Here is a 15,961-nt window from a genome sequence, read left to right on the forward strand (position 1 = left end):
CGGTGACTGATCTGCCTCACCCGGGAAGAGCGCAATGATGGTGCCAACTTGGGCCAGTGAAGCAACATCCTCCACAACTAGACTGAAGAACAAAACGATAGCAACTTGTCTGTTCCCCTTCCCCCAATTCCCCAGCGCTGTTCCCATCCCCCCAGTTCCCCAATAAAAATCGTTTTAAAAAAATGGGCAGAGGACATGAAGAGACACTTTTCTAAAGATGACATATAGATGGCCAACAGGCATGAAAAAATGTTTAACCTCACTAATCATTAGAGAAATGCAAATAAAAGCCACAATGAGATACCATCTCACTCTGGTCAGAATGGCTATCATCAATCAATCAACAAACAGCAAGTGCTGCCGAGGATGTGGAGAAAAGGGAACCCTCGTGTACTGTTGGTGGTATTGCACATTGGTGCAGCCACTATGGAAATCAGTATAGAGGTATCTCAAAAAACTTGAAATGAAACTACCTTATGACCCAGCAATTTCCCTCTTAGTTATCTATCCAGATAAATCCAAAATGCTAATTTGAAAAAATATATGCACCCCTATGTTTATTGCAGCACTATTCACAATAGCCAAGACATGGAAACAACCAAAATGCCCATCGGTAGACAACTGGATTAAGAAACTGTGGTACATTTATACAATGTAATGTTACTTGGCCGTAAAGGAGAATGAAATCTTACATTTGCAGTGATATGGGTGGACCTAGAGAACATTATGCTAAGTGAAAGTCAGATGGAGAAAGACAAATACCATGTGATCTCACTTATATGTGGAATCTAAAGAACAGAATAAATGAGCAAACTAATCAGAAACAGATATAGAGAAAAACTGAGGTTTGCTAGATGGGAGCGGGTGGGGATGAGGGAGAAGGTGAGGGGATTAGAAAGCACAAATTGGTAACCACAAGATTGCCACGGGGATAGGAAAGACAGTTTGGGGAATTTAATAATGTTGTAAAGATTTCACATAAATCTTTACGTATCGGATAAATACGGTATCCGATGGACATTGGTCTTATTAGGGTGACCACCTCATGGACGGTGTAGATACCTGACCAGTGTAGTGTATACCTGAAGCTGAAGCAGAATAATACTGAATATCAACTATAATTATATATGTATTCACTCACAGAATGTGAAGTACAGCACAGGGGATAGAGTCAATAGAATTGTAACAGCTATATACGATGTCAGAGGGGTAGTAGATTGGGGAAAGGGGGTTATCACTTTGTGAAGGGTATAAATGTCTATTACATTGTTTTGTACACCTAAAACAAGTAAAAAATTAAAAAAAATTAAAAAATGGCAGCGTAACATACTGGGCACAGGCATTATAATAGGCCATTGCATTTCATGTCTTCATAGAACAAACATGGGAAATTCAATGATGGACAGATTCTTCAAAATTTGGATTTCAATGATGTCCTTGTTAGGGATGCAGGTACTTTTCCTCCCCTAAGTACCTAATATAGTGCCAGACACATAGCAGGTGCTCTATCAGTGTAACTTTTCTCCCACCTCTCTCCCATGGTTGTCCCCCTTCAGCTTCTGATTTTGTTCCCATATGGAAACAGGAGTACCATTTGCTGCCTTGTGTCTGCTGTCATCCTCAGCTGATTAGGGAGTGAATTCTGAGCAGTGGGGCATCAATACTGAGATTGTTAGTCTGGGGGCAGATCCTATGTGTCCCTGAAGGAACCATGTTAGATAAATGTCCTCTAGTTGATTCTTTCTTCAACCTACAATGCTGACCCAGTTTTCCCTCTCAGACCCAGAGGTTCATGACAAACCAGGGAGTACAGAAACCCCCAGGTTATGGTCTAGGCAAGCCAGAAACCTTACCTAGTGAGAACTGTTTTGGTGCTCATTGGGGATGCACATTCTTAATCCTACCTTATTATTTAACTGTTTTATAAAAGTTGGCTTATAACAGGTTTTAGTGAAGGCTGAAAATGTAAATTACTAGGGCCCTTTTAAAACAAAATGGAATCAGGTATTTTTTCCTCTTTGTTCTACGATATATTCCAGAATCCTCCCTCACGGAAGATGGAAACATGGTGGAAACCTTCCTAACCATCTAGTGGATGGCTAATTGAAGTAAGGAACCACAAATCTATGCATATATAGCTTATTCATTTTTTTAAAAAAAACTGAGAACATATTTTTTTTTCATTTTCCAATATTTATGTGCAATGCCAGGGTTCTTGCTTTGCATATGGGTCCTCTGGAATTAGTTTTTCTAGTGCTTCATTCCAGATTTTCAGTTTTTAGTCTGGTTTCATGTAACTAGAGAGCAGAATTCTTTTAGATTTTAATGATTTCACCCCAATCTCTTAAAGCTGTTTCATGTACAGCTATTTCAGCAGGTTACCACTTACCTGTATTGTTTCTAAAACATTGACCTTTGTTTTCTTAGAAAGCATAACTCTCTTTTATACTCATGTTTCATCAGTTTACATAATATTTAATTAAATCACATGATTATAGGAAGTTTGTAGGGCATAAACAGGTGTGGGAGGAAACACAGCTGAACTAAGTATGCCAACATACTCCTGGTAGGCCAAGGAGTACATGTAAACCTGCTGTGGGCATCTGAATATTGGAGTGATAGAATTAGAAACCATCAGTTAATCCATTGGAGGTTGGTTAAGATAACTTTTTGAAGAGTAAAAATTTGCTTTTTCTTAATGCATTCTGAACATTTTTTCTGTCTGTAAATGAAGGTTTACATCATTGTTTTTAATGGCCACATGGTATTTATTATCCATGTATTAGTCTGAGTTCTTGCTTGCAAACAATATAAAACAGTTCTGACTCATAACCAGACAAGGATTTTATTGGTAGGCTTTTAAGATTGCTTGTAGAGTCAACAGGGAAGATGGTGAGCCAGGCTTGGAAAATGGGCAGGAACCCAGTGTAGCTAGAACCGGCCAAAGTCACACCATAGGAACAGTCTGGTGAGGACCTCTCTAGTGGCACTGGCTTTCTCAGGACTTTTGCCACCACCACTTTTGGCATCTTAACTCTGCTGCTGCAACTGCCGTGAATTCTCTGTAACTATCACTGTGTATTTGTGTTACTTCCTCAGGATTCAAAACCCGGGCTTGGCAGAACATCTGCCCAGCTGGGTATAGAATCACATAGCATCTCAGCTTCAAGGATGAAGGGTAAGGTAATATTCCCCACTCCCACTTTGGCTTCAGGGTCATACTGCCTATTACCAAGACACTCATAGGAGGGGGTTTCCTTAACCTAGAATGTGTGTTTCGATGCTGGGTAGCCAAAATATGACAACTATCTGTAATAGTCTGGACATACTAAAGTTTATTTAACTAATGCCCTACTGTAGAAATTTAGGTTGTTTCTTATTTTGTTCTGTTTTAAGCTACATGGTAATAGACACATTTTATTAATGTAGCAGGGGGAAAGTGTTTTATCTTAGTTGTTTTAATTTATAATTTTAAATGTAAATTTTTATGTGTTTACTGGTATTTTTAATTTCTTATTTTGTCAACTTCTTGACATATACAGAGGGTGGCAAAAAATGTATAGACATTTTAAGAAAGGAAAAAACTATTAAAATTGTAATAATCAATATATGCTGATAACAAAAGATGAATACAAGGCATGTGTATATATACATTTTTTTGGTACCCCCTGTATATTACTATATGTGTTTTTTTTTTAATTTTACTCTTTTTATTTTTTTTAAATTAGGGAATTGGGGGAGGGGAACAGTGTTAGGGAATTGGGGAGTGAGACCAGCCAAGTTGTTGTTCTTCAGTCTTAGTTGTGTAGGGCACCAGTCGCCATCTGGCTGCCCGTCAGCAGTACATGGCCTCTAAGCTCAAGGTGCTGTGTTACAATCTTAGTTGCAGGTGGGCATAGCCACCATCCCATGCGGGAGTTGAACTGGCAGCCTTGTTGTTAAGAGTGCATGCTCTATCCACTGAGTCATCTGGGTGGCAGCTCAGCTCAAGGTGCCGAGTTCAGTCTTAGTTGCAGGCAGGCATAACCCACCATGGAACAGGCAGTCTTGTTGTTAGGAGCCCGTGCTCTCACCAGCTGAGCCATCCTGCCACCTGTTGGCCACTCAGTGGCAGCTCAGCTCGGGGGCAGCATCACTGGCCCATGGGGGAATTGAACCAGTGGCCCTGTTGCTCAGAGCTTGCGCTCATAAGCTAACTCTTAACCAACTGAGCCACTTGGCCAGCCCCACTATATGGGTTTTTGAGATATAATTCACATATCATAAGATTCACCCTATTGAAATATATAATCTACTGGTTTTTAGTATATTCACAGATTTGTGCAACCTTTACAACTATCTAATTCCAGAACATTTCATCAATACCAAAAGAAACTTAATGCGTATATGTTTTTGTAGTTTGTTTACATGTTGTATTTTGCTACATGAAATTTTAAATTTTTATATAATTAAATTTTAAAATATTTTCCTTTATGGTTTCTGCTTTTGGCCTATGCTTAGAAGGTCCTTCCCCACCCTAAGTTTTGTTGTTGCTGTTATTAATATTCACTTTAATGTCTTTGAGGCATTTTCTATTTTCTGTTTACATTTCAGTCTTTAATTCAGTTGGAATTAATTTTGGTGAAAATGGGATCTAAAAATGTTCACCTCAAGTAGTTAGCACATTATGCCAACACCACTTATTGACTTTGCCGTGGATTGGAAATGGTGCCCATATTACATACTAAATTCTTATGTATACACATATAGGTATGTTTCTGGGACTTTCTATTCTGTTGTAAGGATCTGTGTATTCTGACATCAGTACAAGACTTCTTAATACTTAACACTTTTAAAGACATTTTAATGTATGATAGAGTAATTAGCATTAATACCCTTTTAGTAAGTTTTAAAATAAAATTCATGACAGACTTGAAAATTTTAGTCAAACTGAGTTATTTTTAGCCTCACCAAACTTTTATCGTGTATTTTATAGTTTACTTGTTCTTAATCAGTTATAGAAAATATAAAATAAGTGCTTTTTGAACTTTATATAATGGTTAAATACTGATAGTTGTTTTTAGTTTTCAAGGGTATTTAATGTTTCTTTTTATCAGTGGTTTGGGGCACTATTTTGTCTTAGAAGTAAAATTGTAAGATGGATTTTTCTTTTTTTTGTTTTGTTTTTATTAGTTTCAGGTGTACAGAACAATACTATAGTTATACTTTTCACCCCTCACAGAGTGACAACCCCCCACCCCCAATCCACTGCCCCCCTGACGTCATACATATCTATTACAATTGCATTGACTCCACTCCCCACATTATACTCCACATCCTGTGACTATATATATATGTGTATATACATATATATATATAAAAATATAAAATTATAGTTGACATACAATATTATTCAGCTTCAGCTTCAGGTGTACAGTGCAGTGGTCAAGCCTGTACACCATCCATGAAGTGGTATCCCTAGCAAGACATGTGACCATAAGATGGAATTTTTTTATGAAGAAAGCTATAGCTTTATAAGCAGTCCATGATTTACCTACAGATTGTACAAGTATCTGACAAGTTTGAATCAGATGATTGTGTTTTTTTGTTTGTTTTTTTTAAAAAGATTTTTATTGGGTAATTGGGGGGATGGGAACAGTGATGGGGAATTGGGGGAAGGGGAACAGACAAGTTGCTGTCGTTTTTGTTCTTCAATCTAGTTGTGGAGGACGCTGCTTCACTGGCCCAAGTTGGCACCATCATTGCGCTCTTCCCTGGCGAGGCAGATCAGTCGCCGGCTTCTGGACGGCCGCTCACTGCGGCTGCTGGCTGCTCACGCTGGATGCTGGATGCTGGCTACATATGGTAGCCCATGGCAACCCACTGCCACAGGGACTGCAGCCTACGCCGTCGCCAGCGACTCACGGCAGCCCAGCTCCAGGTTGAGCTGTTGTTCAGCATCTTAGCTGTGGAGGGCAGTGTCACTGGCCCTCATATGTGGGATCCGAACCGGGGCCCTCTGGCATCCCAAGCGAGTTCTTAACCATCGCGCCACTCGGCCGGCCCTCAGATGATTGTTTTGATGGGGGAAAAAAAACATTCCAGCTTCTAAACAGTCTTCTTAGAATCTAAGACAACTCTACCAAAACCATATTTAATCCATAATATGAAAAGTAGCTGACATGTTTTAATGCCAAATAGTTGAAACCTACTTTCCTCTACTTTCCAGAGATAAGAACGACCTTGTCTGAGGCAAAAAAAAGTTTCATCCATACTAAAAATCATGTTTTTTTTTCTCTAGTCTGTTATTGACATGGCAGCAGGTGTTCAGCTCCTGGTGGAAAGGAACCTAGTAACTTGTGGACTAGTTCTCAGTTTCTGAGGAACTTGCCCCTGTGTTTATTGCAGGGTACTAATAGTTTTCAAGCATTTTCCCTACCCTACCACCACCTTTCGCTGGTTTTATTTTATGCCTTTTGCAAACATTACCTTATTAAGCTAATCCCTTTGAGGCTATTGTTAGCTCTGGACTCTAGACTGTATTGGCTGTATGAGCGTTGGTAAGTCTGAATGTTAGCTTCCTTAATTTTAAAAGGAGGATACTACCCTATTTACATTGCAGGGTTGTCATGAAATTCATGTATATGAAAGTTTTGTCAACTATGCAATGTTATAGGAATCTGAAATATCTGTATTGTTATCACAAGGACAACTCTTTTTTAGAAAGGTGGTAATTAGCCCAGAACTCACAAAAAGCCAGCAAAACATATTACCTTTTCTTAATTTTTTTTCTTAATTTTAATGTTCTATTCTTTTTGATATTACTAATACATCTTAAGTATTGGCGCCTAATCTTTTGGGAATGATCAAATGAAAAGAAGTTATGTTGTGTTTTTTTTTAATTGGGGAATTGGGGGGGCAGCGTTGGGGAATCGGGGTAGGGGAACAAACAAGTTGCTGCCCTTTTGTTCTTCAGTCTAGTTGTGGAGGACATGGCTTCACTGGCCCATGTTGGTATTGTGATCATTGCACTCTTCCCGGCTGAGGCAGTCGCTCGCCAGCCATTGGACGGCCACTCACTGTGGCTCACGAAAGTGCACGCCAGCTGCTGGCCAGCCCCACTGCAGCCTACACTGTCGTGGGCGACTCATGGCAACCCAGCTCCAGGTCGAGCTGTTGTTCACCATCTTAGCTGTAGAGGGCGCAGCATCACTGGCCCTAATGTGGGATCGGAACCGGGGCCCAGCTGCTCAGAGCTGGCATCCCAAGCCAACTCTTTTTTTTTTTATCAGTCGCCAGCCTCTGGACGGCTGCTCACGCTGGCTGCTGGCCACATACGGTAGCCCATGGCAACCCACTGCCACAGGGGCTGCAGCCTATGCCACTGGCCCGCATATGTGGGATCCAAACCGGGGCCCTCTGGCGTCCCAAGCCAGTTCTTAACCATCGCGCCACTCGGCCGGCCACCAAGCCAACTCTCAACCAACGTGCCTGTCAGCCGGCCCAAGAACAATTATGTTTTAAAACATACACTTGTGTACTCCAGCTGTTTTATCTGGAGTGTTCGTCTTCTGTTTATATAATGACAATTGTCTGATGAAAGAGATTAGCCACTCAGTACAGTATTTTGAAAACAGATTATAGAATAAGATCAATTTTCATTTTAAAATGCAATTTAAATGAAAGAGATGCATCATATAAAATAATAGAGAAACTAATGCTTTCCCCTTTTGTTTTCAATATAGAGGTGGTAGTGGTTTTAAATAAAAGCAAACAGGTGGGAAAAATTAAATTGATTTGAAAATATTATGTAGATAGATACCTTGAATGCAAAACTAGTTCAATGTTGTTTGTATTGCTTGAAATCATCAATTTGCTTAATAAACAGGTTTGCAGTTTTTTTGTTTTGTTTTGTTTTTATAGCCCTGGTAAAATAGACTGGTTAGTTTTGACTGTTTATATATTGGAGTTTATCATTGGTCTCACTTTTTAAATTATTTCAGTTTTGGTAACTTTTATCTTAATTTCTGCACGCACGTTTCTTGTATTTTTTTCTTTATTTCTCCCTATAATGGGCTGGTTTCTAAAAATCTTTTTCTTACACCTTTACTGAGGTATAATTGACAAATTGTATATATTTAAGGCATACAATGTTACGTTTTGATATATGTCTACATTGTGAAATGATTACCACATTTAAGCTAATTAACATATCAATCACCTCACAGTTACTTTTTTTTTTGGTTGAGAATTATTAAGATCTCTCTTTGCAAATTTCAAGTCTATAATACAGTATTATTGGTTATAGTCAAGAATGCCATACATTAGATCTCCAGAGTTTGTTCATCGTGCATAACTGAAACTTTGTACCCTTTAACCAACATCTCCCCATTTCCCTACCACTCAACCCCTGGTAACCACCATTCTAGTCTCCCTTCCTAAGAGTTCAACATTTTTAGATTCCACATATAAGTGAGATCATGCAGTTTTTGTCTTTTTGTGTCTGGACTATTTCACTTAGCATAATGTCCTTCAGGTTTATTCATTTATTTTCCTTTTAAAATTTTTACAGTGAAATAATTTAGGCCTATAAAAAGTATAGGAAACCCTATAACATACGTGTGTATCCACTACCCAGCTTAAGAAGGTAAATATTACATATGTAGTTGAAGTTCCCTTTTGTGCTCCAATTGCATCCCAGCAGCAGCTCAGCTCAGGCATCAAACCGGCCACCTGTTGCTCAGAGCTCACACTGTTGAGCGAGCTCTTAACCAACTGAGCCACTCGGCTGGCCCTATGTTTTTATATTTTGACGACTACTATTACTATATATGTATGCATACAGAAAATTACGGTATTTTTTAGATATTTGTATCCTTCTGAAACTTTTTTATTTTCTCAACTATGTTTATGAAATGTATCCATGTTGCTGCTTGTAGCTCTAGTTCAGTTTCTAAAACTCTCTTCTATTGACCTTTGGGGCCAATAATTATTTGTTGTGAGGAGCTTTCTTGTCCATTATAGGATGTTTAGTGGTAGGTATCCCTGACTTTTAACCACTAGATGCCAGTAGCACTTCCTCCTCCTCCCCAGTTGTGATAAGCAAAAATGTCCCCAGGTATTGCCAAATATCCCTTTGGTGATGAAATCTCCCTTTCTACCAGTACGAATCACTATTTTAGTTCCTTTTAACTACTGTATCTTGCTCCAGTGTATATATACTACCACCTATTTTTTTAATGTTCTGATTGATAGACATTTAGGCATTTCCAAAGTTTTAACTATTAGGATCACTGTTGTAATGAGCATTCTTGTTCATGTTTCCTTATACACATGTGTGAGACCTTTCCTAGGGTAATAAATATGCTCAGGAATAAAAATGTTGAGTTCTAGTGTATGCATGTCTTCAACTCTATCAGATATTGCCAAGCAGGTTCCATGATGATTGTACTAATTTACACTCTCATTAACTGAATAAAAGACTCCTTGTTGCTCCACATCCTCACCAATAGTTGGTATTGTCAGGTTTTGAAATTTTTGTCTATCTTACGAGTATAAATCATATTTATTGTGGTTTTAATTTGCATTTTCTTGATCATCATAGTGATAAAAATTATTCAGGTAGTACTGTATCAAAAAAAATAAATTTTGCCATATAATTTATTAAGAATCCAGAAACCTTTGCTAAATTATGAAAACTACTTTTCAGGGGATTTAAAAAAATGTTTGAACTTCTGTGACCAACTTTATGGAGTGGTTTTGAGCAGACAGACTTCTTCATACATGTAAATGTTTGTACTCAACTTCTGCAGTTTCTGTTTTCAAACCAGAGATGATGATCTAGTCATAATACTATTCTCCCTCTTAGGAAATATTGCTACCAATGGTGATTACCATCTGTGTTTAGGGAGTGACTCAAAATACTTTAATAACTAGAAATTAGTTCCCTTAGTGTTGTTGTCTCAGAGTCACCTCATTATTAATAGCTGCATGCTAGATTTGTTCCTTTGACTTTGTCCTCTCCCAGAAACCTATAGTTTTTCCCATACCAGGTGAAATTGTTATGCTTACTCTGTTTTCTGAGTCATTTTGCTACATGCAATGAGAGGTTAAAAAATGTTCCTGACTGTACCTATCTTTGAGACATTTAAAATTCAAAAGATGGACATAGCATATATTACAAAATCAATTCAAGTTGTGTGTATATATATATAATAGAATAATATGAGGGAGATGTTTCTCTGAGGTTATGCATGTGAAGTCCAATTTAAGTAGAGTTTGGAAGAAAAAAGCACAGGTGAATTCTGAATGCAGAAGGAAATATATATTATTGATGGATGATTTAACATGCTTAAATTAGGATGTAGTGTGAAATGTGGCTGTATTAATGTAATTTTCATACATGCTCGGGAACTCTTTCCTCCCCAATACATACTTCCAGGTTGAATTATCCAGTTACTTTAAAAGTGCCTTTCTGCTTTACTGGTTTCTCTTAGGTCCTCAGTAAGCCTGAGAAATTTTCCAGTACTTTGGTCTGGGGCATACCCTATAATAAACCTGTATTACAATTTTACATTTTTAACTAACCAAGTAAACTAGCCTTCATCTATCTGCTGAGTGTATTGTATTCCAAAAGTTTGTTACCAATTCTGCTGTTTGAACTTGACATTTTTACATAAAACAATTTAGTCAGTTTTGGTAATGCACCTAGATCAGCCATCAGAAGCCCCATTTGACCCATAATGCATCTGAGCTATGTAGTACTAAGTCTGAGTGTTCTGTCCTGGAGGAAGAAAGAGGTAGAGTCTCCTTTTTTAGGCACAGAACCAGCTGTAGACAAAATTTTGATAGGATTTGTTTGTTTAGACACCATTCTACTTCCTTTTTTGTAGCCATTACAGCTTCCTAGTGACTTCTGCCTAGCCCCTAATGCTTCATGCTGTCATGATATACCCCACCTTGGACTCTTCACCTGGGCCCCTGAATTCCCTTCAGCCCAACTATCTTTTGCTCACAATACCTGCCTTTCCTGTCCCATCTGGATCTTACATAGGTATTAGGAGGTATAATTCCAAATATCAGCCCCTTAAACTACCAAAGAGGAATTTGTATTTAAAAAAGAGGATACAGGTCCAATCAAGTGGCACGTTGGTTAAGAACTGGCTTGGGACGCCGGAAGGCCCCGGTTCGGATCCCACATATGAGGGCCAGTGACACTGCACTCTACAGCTAAGATGCTGAACAACAGCTCAACCTGGAGCTGGGCTGCCGTGAGTCACCGGCGATGGTGTAGGCTGCAGCCCCTGTGGCAGTGTGTTGCCATGGGCTACCGTGTGTAGCCAGCAGCCAGCGTGAGCAGCCAGCAACCGCAGTGAGTGGCCGTCCAGAAACCGGCAACTGATCTGCCTTGCCCGGGAAGAGCGCAATGATGGTGCCAACTTGGGCCAGTGAAGCAACATCCTCCACAACTAGACTGAAGAACAAAAGGACAGCAACTTGTCTGTTCCCCTTTCCCCAATTCCCCAATAAAAATCTTTAAAAAAAGAAAAAGAAAATAAATTATAACTATGTGGTGATGGTTGTTAACTAAACTTATGGTGGTAATCATCTTGATGTATGTATAAAACCATCATGTTGTATACCTAAAATTAATACAATGTTGTATGTCAATTATATCTCAATTTAAAAAGTGAATAGAGGCATCAAAAAATAGATATAATGGACTTCATCAAAATTAAAAACTTGGGCATCAAAGGACTCTATCAAGAGAATAGAAAGATAACCCACAGATGGGAGAAAATATTTGGAAATCATATATCTAATAAGAGGTTAATATACAGAATATATAAAGAAATCCTGCAACTCAACAAGAAAAAAACTCAAAAGCTGTTTTCAAAAATGAGTAAAGGACTTACATAGACATTTCTCCAAAAAATATCTGCAAATAGCCAATAAGCACATGAAAAAAATATTCAAAATGTTCTGCAATTACAGTCGTTATGGTTGCACATCCTTGTGAATATTACAAAAAAACACTTAATTGTACACCTTAAAAGGGTAAATTTTGTAGTATGTGAATTATATCTCAAAAAAGAATATATAATGAAAAAAAAATGCTGAAAACCAATGATTATTTGAAAATAAATTATCCCTGAGAACTTCTGTTGTTTTAGATATTTGAAAATTATATTGGTAGAAATTTGGAAAGTAATTGTTCAAAGTTCCACAGAAACCAGTTGAAGAAGTGAAACAAGTCCACTAATCACCTTCTTTTAGGAGCAGAGGGTGTGATTCAGTAGCAGTTTCTGTTTGTTTCTCTGAGCTTAGCAGAGCTAAGATGACGTAATTTTTATACCATTTGGAATAAATTAATTGCAAAGAATTGTTTTGGTTTACATAGTTTTTTATAAATTTTATTTATTTTGAATTAGTTTTACGTTCACATAATTCAAAGGGCAAAAGTTCTCCCCAACCCCCATCCATCCACTGTCTGTCCATTCTATGAGATAACTGATGTTACCAATTTTTTTGAGAAATGACTTTTGGAGGAAAATAGAGTCAGTGTAAATCATGGTATTTGTAAAACCACTTTTGAGCTCTGTAGTTGACCATTGTTAATTTTGAAAAATGAGTCTTTAAAAAAGATTTTGTTGTCCTTAATTTTTTATTATGGTCACACAACAGGATCTTTATCCAAGGGCAGAGAAACCCCCTGATGAATACTGGATACATGTTACTGGACCTAAGACTTGTAATTTATAATAATAGGTTATTTTCTGCTCCTCTTTCTTTTTTTCATCACTGCTTTGGGTGACTTTTTCTTTTACCTCAGTATTCCTCTTCTTACACAAAACTTGGTATTTTCTATATAATTTGCAGTCTTTGCAAGATAAATGCAAGTTCTTCACATTGAGCTAATGTATCTTTCCAAATATAATTTTTCTTACAGAATTAAAATTATTCTAATTAACTTCCGTTAATTTACCTAAACATGAATAATCTATGGTACTCTAACAGAGGTGCTCAGATACGCATTGGGAAGTCTCTCTTTTTTCCTGAATAATCTCTTAAGCCTTATTCTGGTACTGCTTTTAACATAATCATTTCACACTAGCCTCTAAACAAAAGAGTTTATAGAAATATGTTCTTAGTTGTTTATTCTCTTTTTCTCTCTACTGTTTTGGATACTATATTTTGTAGTCTTTTACCAGTTATCCTTAAATTCGTAACATGTATTCTTAACAAAATATAGGTTATCTCTTTCTCTCTATGCATTCCAAACAAGACCAACGATCTTACAATGCATCAATTACAAACACGTATTATTTTCTAGTATTTCAGGTCCATGTTCTTTTGTGTGTGCATATGTGTGTGTGTGTCTGTTTGTGTTTGTTTGAATAGACAATATATTCTCATGTTACAAAATTCAAAAGGTACAAAAGAGACTAGATCTTAATTGTTCTCACCACAAAAAAGAAAGAATTAAGTGATGTGATAGGGGTGTTAGTGATGGTGGAAGTCATATTGCAATGAAAATGTATCAAACCAACACATGGTACACCTTAAATTACACAATGTTGTATGTCAGGTACATCTCAATTTTTTTAAAAAAGGTATAAAAGGTTATACTGTGAAAATTCTTTTTCCCACTCTGGTCCTCGAACCACTCATTCAGTTCCCCTCACCAGAGGAAACCACTGTTTCCCTTTTATATATTAAGTTGATCTGTATGAAATTGCCAATACAGTAATACCTTAGTTTGTGAGCATAATTTGTTCTGGAAACAAATTACTGGTATTGCAAGACATTGCTTGTTTACCACGTTATTTTAAATTATTAGAAATGTTTGCTCGTCTTGCGGAACACTTGCAAACCACGTTACTCGCAATCCAAGGTTTTACTGTGTTTGACTATTTTGATACACAACAATGGCAATTTCATATAGTTCAAACTAACATCAGTGAAAAAAACAGATTCCTGCCTTTGTGGAATTTCCCATTTTAGTGGGAAGTATATTATTTAATTATTGCAGTATAACAAATTACTCCAAATTTAGTGGCTTAAAAGAACAAACATTTATTATCTCAGTTTCGGTGGGCCATGAATTTGGTAGTGGGTTAGCTGGGTGGTTCTGGCTCAAGGTATCTGATGAGGTTGCAGTCAATATGTTGTCTGGGGTTGCAGGCATCTTTCTAAAGGCAGCTTCCAAGATGGTTCACTCACCTGGCTGTTGGCATGAGGCCTCAGGTCTTTGCTTGTTGTTGTCAGGAAGCCTCAGTTTCTCAGTACATGCACCTCTCCAAAAGGTTGCTTGAGTGTCCTCATGACATGGCAGGTGACTTCCCCCAGATCTTGTGACTGAAGAGAGAGGACTAGGAAGAAACCACAGTGATGTTTTCCCCCTCCTGCAGTGCCTTTTATCACCTAGTCTTGGAAGTCACATCTCGTTGCTTCCACCATATTCAATATGTTGGAAGCAAGTCACCAAGTCCAGGCCACACTCAAGGGGAAAGGAGTTAAATTCCGCCTAGTGAAGGAAAGAATAACAAATAATTTGTGAACATATTTTAAAACCATCACAGGAAGACATAATAAGTAATAAACATAAGTAAATTATGGAGCACATTAGAAGGTGATAGGTTCTATAAAAAAATAGAGCAGAGGTAAGGGGAATCAGAATATGCGCATGTGGAAGGGATGTGGGTTTCAATTTTAAATGGTGGTCAGTGTAAGACTCCTTAAGAAGGTGAGATTTGAGTAAAGACTTGAAAGAGACAAGCAAGTTAGTTAAGCAGATATGTGGACAAAGAAAGTCCCATACCAAGGGAATAGTTAAAGCAAAGGCCCTGAAATGGGAGTAAAATGAGGTGAGAGAAAAGAATACTGACTATATTTTATTAGTAGTATATTTTCAATCGAAGCGGTGGGGGGAAAGTGGAGGAAGGATTATTTCCATGGCTGAAATTGAGTTCATTGTTTCTAATAGGAATGTAAAGAAGAAATCAAAATGGATCCAAGTATGGGTGTGAATTCTGTCACCATCTCTGTTGAGGGAATGACATGTAGTTCCTGTGTTTGGACCATTGAGCAGCAGATTGGAAACCTGAATGGTGTACATCACATTAAAGTAAGTTACTCTTTGGAAATTAGTGAAGTCAAATGCTGTTGACTGGAATTATTCTAGCAAATTACTTCTAACACTGAGATAGAGGCAGGCACACTGACACATTTGGCAATAAAGACTATCATACATCTAACCCTGAAGCTAAATGAGTTTTCTTTGGCCCATTAACTTCTATTTTTATAAAAAATAAGAAATTATATATTTTTCCAATTTAAACATCTGAAGATGGGATCTTGACATTATTATGGTTGTATATGTGTAGATTTATATTTCATAAGTATATAGATGCTGATATGGTTTTTGTTACTCTTATACTGAACTAAAAAGTGTGTACTCAGAGAGAGGGTTATGAGGTTTCATTTTCCTATAGCATAAGTTATGTTAAATAATAATGTAGTCTTAAGTATATGCATATAAATTGTAACTAATTTTCTAAAACTTTTCCTTCAATTTTTTTTATTATTAGTTTCACGTGTACAAAACAATGTAATAGTTAGACATTTACACCCCTCACAAAGTGATAGCCCTCCTCCCCCAATCTATTGCCCCTCTGACATCGTATATAACTAATACAATTCTATTGACTCTATTCCCTATGCTGTACTCCATATCCCGTGGCTATATATATATATGTATATATATATATATATATATATATACATATATATATTAAATTATAGTTGACATACAATATTATTCAATATCAGCTTCAGATGTACCATTTTCCTTCAATTTTTAATTTCAAAAATATAATTGACTTTTCTTAGACCATCTTAACACCTTCCTACTGGAAATTGTCTGAGAATGTTAGTGAAAAACGAAGGCTTATCTGTATATTCTAATTTCTCTGTAATGAAC

The 15,961-nt window shown here is 37.2% G+C and overlaps 1 protein-coding gene across 3 annotated transcripts in view; it reads left to right on the top strand.

Moving 5' to 3' along the window:
- The window catches only part of ATP7A (ATPase copper transporting alpha), a 137,243-nt gene that overhangs the window by 52,074 nt on the left and 69,208 nt on the right, over positions 1-15,961 (top strand). For 2 of the 3 annotated variants that reach the window (XM_019648195.1, XM_019648197.1), the window contains exon 3: positions 14,966-15,106. The exons of the other annotated variant lie outside the window; for it this stretch is intronic. In XM_019648195.1, the coding sequence (XP_019503740.1) occupies positions 14,987-15,106 (120 nt within the window). In that variant the 5' untranslated portion in view covers positions 14,966-14,986. The remainder of the gene's footprint in view (positions 1-14,965; positions 15,107-15,961) is intronic. 3 annotated transcript variants of the gene reach the window in all.

The sequence above is a fragment of the Hipposideros armiger genome, unplaced genomic scaffold (assembly GCF_001890085.2).
Source record: "Hipposideros armiger isolate ML-2016 unplaced genomic scaffold, ASM189008v1 scaffold_121, whole genome shotgun sequence".
Lineage (NCBI taxonomy): Eukaryota > Metazoa > Chordata > Mammalia > Chiroptera > Hipposideridae > Hipposideros > Hipposideros armiger.